Raw genomic sequence first — 10,304 nt, 5'->3', positions numbered from 1 at the left:
GGGAGGAGAAGGGGAGGGGTAGGAGGGGGAGGGGGAGGAGAAGGGAGAGGAGGAGGGGGGATGGGGAGGAGGAGAAGAGGAGGGGGAGGAGGAGGGGAGGAGTAGGAGGGGGAATGGGGAGAAGGAGAACGAGGAGGAGGGGAGGAGGAGGGGTAGGAGTAGGGGAGGAGGAGGAGAGCACTCGAGAACCTGAGACGATGCCCCCATCCCTGGGCTGAGCCAGAACAATGAGACGAACTTGAACACTGACCCCACCTTTAACTCAACCAGCGCTGAGGCCAGAGATGAACCTACCCCTGACCTCCGCCCTAGGTCCAGCACTGCGGTCAAGATCTCTTTTTGTTTGTTGTTGAGTCTTGCTCTGTCGCCCAGGCTGGAGTGCAGTGGTGTGATCTCGGCTCACTGCAATCTCTGCCTCCTGGGTTCAAGCGTTTCTCCTGCCTCAGCCTCCCGAGTAGCTGGGATTACAGGTGGGTTCCACCATGCCTGGCTAATTTTTGCATTTTTGGTAGAAATGGGGTTTCACCATGTTGGTCAGGCTGGTCTCAAACTCCTGACCTCAAGTGATCCGCCTGCCTCGACCTCCAAAGTGCTGGGATTACAGGCGTGAGCCACTGCGCCTGGCCGCACCTGGCCTACATTCTTAACCCTGCTCTCTGTCTGCAGGGACAGTCCCCTCACAGGTCACCAATGCCTCTTCCCCAGGGAGACTGGGATGGGGCGTGAGCTGGGGCTCCCTGAGGCACCCCTCTGTCCACGCAGGCACTCCTCAGCTGCTGGCCCTGGTGCAGCACTGGGTGCCCGGGGCACGGCTGGTGGAGGAGCTGCCACACGAGCTGGTGCTGGTGCTGCCCTACACGGGTGCCCATGACGGCAGCTTCGCCACACTCTTCCAAGAGCTAGACACGCGGCTGGCGGAGCTGAGGCTCACTGGCTACGGGATCTCCGACACCAGCCTCGAGGAGGTGTGAGGCCTGGGTGGTGGTGAGGTGGGGCTGGGAGGAGGGCTGCCTGGAGGAGGTGGTGTTTTGAAGGATGAATAGGAGTGTGTTTACGAGCAGCAGGGACATTCAGGGAGGAGGCATGGCACATGAGGAGCTTGGTGGCTCAGATGTCCCTTGGGAAGGCCTGGGGGACCCATGGTGTAGGAGGGGTTGGGGGGCTCACAAACCCCCAGGTCTCCCTGTGCGTGTCCAGGCTCTGAGCCCCTGCTTGTCTCCCCAGATCTTCCTGAAGGTGGTGGAGGAGTGTGCTGCAGACACAAATATGGAGGGTGCGGCCGCAGCTCCCTGACCCCTGACCCCAGTCCAGAGTGGGACCAGAGGCCAAGTCCCCATCCCTGGCTTAGTCTGGCCCAAGGCATAGCCTTTACCCCTATACCTGATTCCTGATCCCCCAATCCATGACCCTCAACTTTGACCCTGACCCCAATGGCCCTGCAGATGGCTGCTGCGGGCAGCACTTATGCACAGGCATTGCTGGCCTAGACGTGACCCTGCGGCTCAAGATGCCTCCAGAGGAGACAGCGCTGGAGAACGGGGAGCCAGGTAAGTCCTCCCCAGTGGCCCTGTGGTCCTCCCAGCCACCCCCGACAGCAGTGTGAGCGCTGACCCTCTCATCCCTCACAGCTGGGTCAGCCCCAGAGACCCAGGCCCTCCAGGGCTCTGGGCCAGACGCCGTGGGCCGGGTACAGGGTTGGGCACTGACCCGCCAGCAGCTCCAGGCCCTGCTTCTGAAGCGCTTTCTGCTTGCCCGCCGCAGCCGCCGTGGCCTGTTCGCGCAGGTGAGGAGGGCCGGCACCAGGGAGTCGCATGGGAGTCCCTGAGTTCCCTACCCTGGCCGTCCACTCAGTGGCCTAATCCAAACCCTTACCCCCGTGTGTATTCCCAACCCGGAGCACATTTACTGAGGGCACTGGGGAGCCATGGGTGGTTGTAGAGCAGGAGCAGGGACAGGTGCAAGCAAGACCGGAGGATGGGTGGAAGCAGCAGCTGATGGGCTGGTCCCTCAGATCGTGCTGCCTGCCCTCTTTGTGGGCCTGGCCCTCGTGTTCAGCCTCATCGTGCCTCCTTTCGGGCACTACCCGGCTCTGCGGCTCAGTCCCACCATGTACGGTGCTCAGGTGTCCTTCTTCAGGTGGGTGCAGAAGGAAGGGGCTGGTGGCAGGAAGACTACGGACCTGGGGTTACAGCCCTGACCCTACATCTCCCCTCACACACAGTGAGGATGCCCCAGGGGACCCTGGACGTGCCCGGCTGCTCGAGGCACTGCTGGAGGAGGCAGGACTGGAGGAGCCCACCGTGCAGCATAGCTCCAACAGGTGAGGGCGTCTTGTGGGCCTGGACCTTGCCCCTCTCTGGCCTCAGTTTTCCCATCTGGTCCCTGGCCAGGGGGCCCTCAAGGGGCACCTGGAGCATCCCCTGTGCCCACCTGGGAGCTGGGAACCTCTGTGTCTCCAGGAGCCCCCAGAAGCTGGGTGCCCACAGACCTGCACCTTGACCCTACAGCGCCCCTGAGTGTGCACAGCCCACTGTCTGCAGGTTCTCGGCGCCAGAAGTTCCTGCTGAAGTGGCCAAGGTCTTGGCCAGTGGCAACTGGACCCCAGAGTCTCCGTCCCCAGCCTGCCAGTGTAGCCGGCCCGGTGCCCGGCGCCTGCTGCCCGACTGCCCGGCTGCAGCTGGTGGTCCCCCTCCGCCCCAGGCAGTGACCGGCTCTGGGGAAGTGATTCAGAACCTGACAGGCCGGAACCTGTCTGACTTCCTGGTCAAGACCTACCCGCGCCTGGTGCGCCAGGGGTGAGCCATGCCCCAGGACTCAGTTTCCCTGGCTACAGCGTGGGTCCTTGGGTTGCTGGGGCTGGTATGGTCCTGGAGGAGGAAGTGGAGGGGTCGGATGCCCAGCTTGGGGCTCCGGGCTGGGAGTCTTGCGTACCTTTCTCTCCTCTTTTTTTTTTTTGAGATGGAGTCTCCCTCTGTTGCCCAGGCTGGAGTGCAGGGGTGTGATCTCAGCTCACTGCAACCTCCACCTCCCAGTTTCAAGCAATTCTCCTGCCTTAGCCTCCCGAGTAGCTGGGATTACAGGTGCCCGCCACCACTCCTGGCTAGTTTTTGTATTTTTAGTAGAGACGGGGTTTCACCATGTTGCCACGCTGGTCTCGAACTCCTCACCTCAGGTGATCCACCTGCCTTGGCCTCCCAAAGTGTTGGGATTGCAGGCGGGAGCCACCGCGCCCAGATTTCTTTCCTGTTTTTGTCCCACCCTTGACTCTGTGGGCCACTCTCACCATCTCTCTCTCTGTCCTGCATCACTGTCTCTGCCTGTAACTCTGTCCGTCTCTCCCACAGCCTGAAGACTAAGAAGTGGGTGAATGAGGTCAGGTGAGGAGGGGTCTAGCTTGGGGTCCCCTGCCCCAGTTCCACTCCCATGCCCCTCTGCCTGCCCCCTGGGAGCTCTCCCGGCACCCCGGCCCTCAGCTCCCCTTCCCTGCCTGCACGGCCCCACAGGTATGGAGGCTTCTCGCTGGGGGGCCGAGACCCAGGCCTGCCCTCGGGCCAAGAGTTGGGCCACTCAGTGGAGGAGTTGTGGGCGCTGCTGAGCCCCCTGCCTGGCGGGGCCCTCGACCGTGTCCTGAAAAACCTCACAGCCTGGGCTCACAGCCTGGATGCTCAGGACAGTCTCAAGGTGGGAACTGGGGGGGCAGGTGGGTGTCCTGTCACAGCAAGGTCCAACCCTGTTGCTCTGACCCTATGACCTTGACCCCCACCCAGATCTGGTTCAACAACAAAGGCTGGCACTCCATGGTGGCCTTTGTCAACCGAGCCAACAACGCAATCCTACGTGCTCACCTGCCCCCAGGCCCGGCCCGTCACACCCACAGCATCACCACACTCAACCACCCCTTGAACCTCACCAAGGAGCAGCTGTCTGAGGCCGCGCTGTGAGTCCCTCCACCCTGCATGTCCTACCCTGCCGCCATTGCTCTGTCGTTTGGGGTGGTGGGAGCTGGATTTGAACCCTGACACACTCTTGCTTTATAAATGGGGGATAGAAACTGTTCCTCTGCTCCCTGAGCCAGGGAAATGGAACCTCCTCAGGCTCAGCGGGCCCCAGCCTCCCCCATACATCCTCGTCCCACCAACCTTTATCCTGCCTGAGACCTGTACAACCTCTGCTGCCAAATCCCAGGCACCCTCATCCCTAAATTGCCCCCGCCATCTCTGCCACTGCTGACTGCCCCATAGACCTTTGTCCCATCAATGGCGTGTTCAGCTCTGCTCTGAGCAACCCATGCACCCTCACCCTACAACAGCCCTCATGTCCTCACCTCCAGGATGGCCTCCTCAGTGGACGTCCTCGTCTCCATCTGTGTGGTCTTTGCCATGTCCTTCGTCCCGGCCAGCTTCACTCTTGTCCTCATTGAGGAGCGAGTCACCCGAGCCAAGCACCTGCAGCTCATGGGGGGCCTGTCCCCCACCCTCTACTGGCTCGGCAACTTTCTCTGGGACATGGTGTGGGGGCTGCTTGGACGGGTGGGGGCCCAGCCACTGCTTGCCACTGCCCTGTCTGGCCCCTTGTAGGCAGGGGCTTGTCCAAGATAGCCTGGGTAAAGTCTTGAGGATTGTGGGAGACTTTGTGCCTTCCTACTCAAAAAGCAAGGAGGTCAGGATGGGAACAGGGCTGAGGGTGGCAGTCCCCACCTCTTCACACTGATAAAGGTAACTGCCATCTCCAATGCAGTGTAACTACTTGGTGCCAGCGTGCATCGTGGTGCTCATCTTTCTGGCCTTCCAGCAGAGGGCATATGTGGCCCCTGCCAACCTGCCTGCTCTCCTGCTGTTGCTACTACTGTATGGGTGAGGCCCCCAGTCCCTCAGGGCCTATTCTTACTGCCCCTTACTGCCTTCCCCACTAATGCTGCTGAGATAGAACTCTGCAGTAGCTCCCAAGGAGAGGATATGGAGGTCTGAGGTGGTGCCATGTGTAATCCAATTCAGTGGTGTGCCAAGGTGGCCTTAAAAGCTCATCTTATCCTGGCTCATATTAGTAGAGGCCTAAGGCAGCCCATGCCTGTAATCCCAGTACTTTGGGAGGCCGAGGCAGGAGGACTGCTTGAGGCCAGGAGTTTGAGACCAGCCTGGGTAACATAGAGAGACCCACCTCTAAAAAAGAAAGAAAGAGAGAAAGAGAGAAAGAAAATAAAAAACAGAAATGTGCTTTGGGTGAAAATGTCAATGTCTAAGGCAGAGAAGATGAGAATGGAGATTTTTATTCCTCTCAGGGCTTCTCAGTCTGAGTAGTTACTCCAGTGACTCCTATTGTCCCTTCAGCTGGTCGATCACACCGCTCATGTACCCAGCCTCCTTCTTCTTCTCCGTGCCCAGCACGGCCTATGTGGTGCTCACCTGCATAAACCTCTTTATTGGCATCAATGGAAGCATGGCCACCTTTGTGCTTGAGCTCTTCTCTGATCAGGTGGGGCACCATGAGGCTGGGGCTTGGGCTGAGTTGGGTCGTTGGACTCAGCCTATGACCGACATCCCTCTTCCCGCCCTTGAGCAGAAGCTGCAGGAGGTGAGCCGGATCTTGAAACAGGTCTTCCTTATCTTCCCCCACTTCTGCTTGGGCCGGGGGCTCATTGACATGGTGCGGAACCAGGCCATGGCTGATGCCTTTGAGCGCTTGGGTGAGAACTTCCTGTCAGGTGGGACCATGGCTACAGATAGCTAGCACCCTTGAAGACCTAGAGTTAATTATACAGAGTGGAGAAAAACAGCCCCCCAGGGAGACAGCCAGGGTTCTTAGGTGGCCCTAAGATTGGGCCAAGTTGGAGGTGCAAAAAAGCAGTTACAAAAAGCTAATTCTGTCTTAGATTACATCACAAGAGGCCTAAGGCTGTAATTAAGGGAGGTGATAAAACTTCTGTTTTCTATGCCAGTTAGATTCCAGCTGAGTGGCCTATCCAATTTGTGTTCCTTTCCCTTAAGAATCCAGAGTGACATGAATGGAGAAGGGGCCAGAAACCAAGACTCTCATGGACCCAGTCCCTCCTTTCTATATCCACAGGAGACAGGCAGTTCCAGTCACCCCTGCGCTGGGAAGTGGTCGGCAAGAACCTCTTGGCCATGGTGATACAGGGGCCCCTCTTCCTTCTCTTCACACTACTGCTGCAGCACCGAAGCCAACTCCTGCCACAGTTAGTGAGGTCTACGGAGAGGGTGGCAGGGGCCAAAGACCTACTTTAGGCCCACAAATGTTCTGTCCCCAGGCCCAAGGTGAGGTCCCTGCCACTCCTGGGAGAGGAAGATGAGGATGTAGCCCGTGAACGGGAGCGGGTGGTCCGAGGAGCTACCCAAGGGGACGTGTTGGTGCTGAGGAACTTAACCAAGGTAGGTGTGGTCAGGTCGACTGCTGGGTGGGGGGTGCTCCCACTGGTCCACTCACCTTTCTGAAGGACCTGCACTCTCCCAGGTATACCGCGGGCAGAGGATGCCAGCTGTTGACCGCTTGTGCCTGGGGATCCCCCCTGGTGAGGTGAGTCCAGGGGTGGAGGCCAGGTGCAGGGACAGTGAGAGCCTGCCCTACTGCATGCCCTGCCCATCATCCTTTACTGAACACCTACTGTGTGCCCAAGGCCCTTCATTGAACAACTACTGTGCATTCACCACCTTTTATTGGGCACCTACTGTGTGCCAATATTTGTGCTCCTATTTTTATTTTATTTTATTATTATTTATTTATTTATTTATTTGAGATGGAGTCTCACTCTGTCACCCGGGCTGGAGTGCAGTGGTGCGATCTCGGCTCACTGCAAGCTCCGCCTCCCAGGTTCACACCATTCTCCTGCCTCAGCCTCCCGAGTAGCTGGGACTACAGGCGCCCGCCACCATGCCCTGCTAATTTTTTGTATTTTTAGTAGAGATGGGGTTTCACCGTGTTAGCCAGGATGGTCTCGATCTCCTGACCTGGTGATCTACCCGCCTCAGCCTCCCAGAGTGCTGGGATTACAGGCGTGAGCCACCGCACCCAGCTTATTTTATTTGTTTTTAGAGACGGAGTCTCGCTCTGTCGCCCGGGCTGGAGTGCAGTGGCGAGATCTCAGCTCACTGCAAGCTCTGCCTCCTGGGTTCACGCCATTTTCCTGCCTCAGCCTCCCAAGTAGCTGGGACTGCAGGCGCCCGCCACTACGCCTGGCTAATTTTTTGTATTTTTAGTAGAGACGGGGTTTCACCATGTTAGCCAGGATGGTCTTGATCTCCTGACCTCGTGATCCACCCACCTCAGCCTCCCAAAGTGCTGGGATTACAGGCGTGAGCCACCGCGCCTGGCCTATGCATTTATTTTGAGCCAACAAAACCTCATTAAGCACCTACTGCATGCTTACCTCTATTAAACACACACTGTGCTCACTAAAGAGGTGTACTGAATACTTTTGTGTCCATCAATGTTTATCAAATATCAATAGAATTTATTGGACCCCTATTGTATACACATGTACATCAAGCACTTCTTCACGGCCAACATTTATCAGGCACCTGCTTTGTACCAGTTCACATTCAAGCACCTACTATGTGCAGATGTATTTGCTGTGTGCCACTTATTGGCCACCTACTAGGGCTGGCACACATCTGCAAACAAGTGCTGTTTGTTAGCACACATTGCAGTATATATATATATTTTTTTTTCGTTTTTTCTTTTGAGATGGAGTCTCACTGTCACCCAGCTTGGTGTGCAATGGCCTAACCTTGGCTCACTGTAACCTCCGCCTCCCAGGTTCAAGCGATTCTCCAGCCTCAGCCTCCCAAGTAGCTGGGACCACAGGAACACACCACCATGCCCAGCTGATTTTTGTATTTTTAGTAGAGATGGGGTTTCACCGTGTTGGCCAGGCTGGTCTTGCACTCCTGACCTCAAATGATCCACCCGCCTTGGCCTCCCAAAGTGCTGGGATCACAGGTGTGAGCCACCATGCCCAGCCTTTTTTTTTTTTTTTTTTTTTTGAGACAAAGTCTCGCTCTGCCACCCAAGTTGGAGTGCAATGGCATGATCTCGGCTCACTGCCACCTCTGCCTCCCGGGTTCAGGCGATTCTCCTGCCTCAGCCTCCTGAGTAGCTGGGATTACAGGCACCTGCCACCACACCCAGCTAATTTTTGTATTTTTAGTAGAGATGGGGTTTCACAACGTTGGTCAGGCTGATCTTGAACTCCTGACCTCAGGAGATCGGCCCGCCTTGGCTTCCCAAAGTGCTGAGGTTACAGGTGTGAGCCACCGAGCCTGGCCCACAGTATATCTTTACTAAGCATCTACTGTGTGCTGGCCAAGCTCTCCACCTTGGGCTGACTGTGCACCCAGCCTAAGTACACACAGTGTGCCAAGAAACATATGGAGATCTCATGCCCTGATATTTGTTGAGCACTTGCTGCACACGACCTTTATAGGGTGCCCACTGTGTGCCAAAAGCCATTCCCTGCTAAGTGACAGCTTTATGCCTCGCTACGTACCCCGATATCTGCCCAGCTCCTCTGGGGCCCCATCCACGGCCTTCCACGTAGACATTCAGAAATCAGAGGTGCCGAGGCCGGGCGTGGTGGCTCACACCTGTAACCCCAGCACTTTGGGAGGCCAAGGCGCGAGGATCACTTGAGATCAGGAGTTTGAGACCAGCCTGGCAAACATGCCAAAACCCTGTCTCTACTAAAAATACAAAAATTATCTGGGCTTGGTGGCACACGCCTGTAGTCCCAGCTACTCCAGAGCCTGAGACAGGAGAATTGCTTGAACCCGGGAGGTGGAGGTTGCAGTGAGCCAAGATCGCGCCATTGCCCTTCAGCCTGGGCGACAAAGCAAGACTCAGTCTCAGAAGAAAAAAAGAGGCCGGGCGCAGTGGGTCACGCCTGTAATCCCAGCACTTTAGGAGTCCAAGGCAGGCGGATCACGAGGTCAAGAGATCGAGATCATCCTGGCCAACATGGTGAAACCCTGTCTCTACTAAAAAAAAAATACAAAAATTAGCTGGGCATGGTGGCACACGTCTGTAGCCCCAGCTACTTGGGGGCTAAGGCAGGAGAATTGCTTGAACACGGGAGGCAGAGGTTGCAGTGAGCCAAGATCGCGCCACTGCAGTCCAGCTTGGGAAACAAAAGCAAAACTTGGTCTCAAAAAAAAAAAAGAAAGAAAGAAATCAGAGGTGCTGGAACCAGGGCCTGGGGTCTCACTGAGCACCATCTGTGGGCATCCCTGTAGTGTTTTGGGCTGCTGGGTGTGAACGGAGCAGGGAAAACGTCCACGTTTCGCATGGTGACGGGGGACACATTGGCCAGCGGGGGCGAGGCTGTGCTGGCAGGCCACAGGTGAGGGGCGCCAGGTAGGGTAGGGGTGGGGCAGGGTTGGCCCTGACGTCCTTGTTCTTCCCCACTCCTCCACCTCCCATGCATGGACTAGGCTCACTGCCGCACACCTGCATGGTCTCTGAGACCCCTGCACCCCTACGTCCCACACGCGGACCAGGCCCTGAGACACTCCTGTCCCTTATCAGCATGGCCCTGGATGGGTGGACCCCGAGACCCCTGTGTTAGCCACCAGTATGGTCAGGGACTAGCCAGCTCTCTGAGCCCCCGGCACCCCCTTCCCCAGCGTGGCCCAGGAACCCAGTGCTGCGCACCTCAATATGGGCTACTGCCCTCAATCTGATGCCATCTTTGAGCTGCTGACGGGCCGCGAGCACCTGGAGCTGTTTGCGCGCCTGCGCGGTGTCCCGGAGCCCCAGGTTGCCCAGGTGAGCCCACTCTGTCCCCACTGCTCTCACCTCCCAGGGCCCGCCCGACCCAGGCCGTGCCCCTAAAGCCTGGCCCAATCCTGCACTCTCTCGCCTTGGCTCCATACCCGTCCCTGCCCCCAGACCCTGCTTCCTTCCCCTATACCTCTGTCCCCCATCCTGGTCCAATAGGGATGTGGCTAGCCCGCCTCTTTGCCCCGCCCCACCAAGTTCCAACATTCTCATTGGTCCACCCACCCTTTCTTCCGCTGCACGTTGCCCCTTTCTGCTTGAGTCTCCCTGCTGTGGCCCTGCCCACTTGCTCCTCTTCTGCCTACCCCCTGGGGCTTTGCACCTTTCTCGCTGGGTTCAAGGTCACCTTCTCACTCTGGCTATTCCCAGTTTGCAGTCCTTTCACTCTCTCTTCCATCTGCTTGGGGGTCTTGTCTTTGCCCTGGCCCACCCCACCCTCACCCCGTCCCACCCCATGCCCTTTCTGGCCCTGCCCCATACCCATGCTGGCTCCACCCACACCATGGCCCCGCCCCATA

General features: G+C 57.7%; 1 protein-coding gene across 1 annotated transcript in view; it reads left to right on the top strand.

The window, feature by feature from the left end:
- Positions 1 to 10,304, top strand: part of ABCA7 (ATP binding cassette subfamily A member 7) — a 22,474-nt gene that overhangs the window by 9,928 nt on the left and 2,242 nt on the right. Inside the window, exons 18-36 of the mRNA XM_058428136.1 lie at positions 647 to 965; positions 1,225 to 1,273; positions 1,443 to 1,547; positions 1,629 to 1,783; positions 2,012 to 2,136; positions 2,222 to 2,320; positions 2,541 to 2,795; positions 3,345 to 3,377; positions 3,504 to 3,681; positions 3,768 to 3,937; positions 4,331 to 4,508; positions 4,738 to 4,853; positions 5,328 to 5,472; positions 5,560 to 5,683; positions 6,064 to 6,193; positions 6,266 to 6,386; positions 6,469 to 6,531; positions 9,243 to 9,349; positions 9,633 to 9,774. Coding sequence (XP_058284119.1) covers positions 647 to 965; positions 1,225 to 1,273; positions 1,443 to 1,547; positions 1,629 to 1,783; positions 2,012 to 2,136; positions 2,222 to 2,320; positions 2,541 to 2,795; positions 3,345 to 3,377; positions 3,504 to 3,681; positions 3,768 to 3,937; positions 4,331 to 4,508; positions 4,738 to 4,853; positions 5,328 to 5,472; positions 5,560 to 5,683; positions 6,064 to 6,193; positions 6,266 to 6,386; positions 6,469 to 6,531; positions 9,243 to 9,349; positions 9,633 to 9,774 — 2,614 coding nt within the window. The remainder of the gene's footprint in view (positions 1 to 646; positions 966 to 1,224; positions 1,274 to 1,442; positions 1,548 to 1,628; positions 1,784 to 2,011; positions 2,137 to 2,221; positions 2,321 to 2,540; positions 2,796 to 3,344; positions 3,378 to 3,503; positions 3,682 to 3,767; positions 3,938 to 4,330; positions 4,509 to 4,737; positions 4,854 to 5,327; positions 5,473 to 5,559; positions 5,684 to 6,063; positions 6,194 to 6,265; positions 6,387 to 6,468; positions 6,532 to 9,242; positions 9,350 to 9,632; positions 9,775 to 10,304) is intronic.

This window comes from Hylobates moloch, unplaced genomic scaffold, assembly GCF_009828535.3.
Source record: "Hylobates moloch isolate HMO894 unplaced genomic scaffold, HMol_V3 SCAFFOLD_15, whole genome shotgun sequence".
Lineage (NCBI taxonomy): Eukaryota > Metazoa > Chordata > Mammalia > Primates > Hylobatidae > Hylobates > Hylobates moloch.
This window is presented reverse-complemented; position numbering and strand designations above follow the sequence as displayed.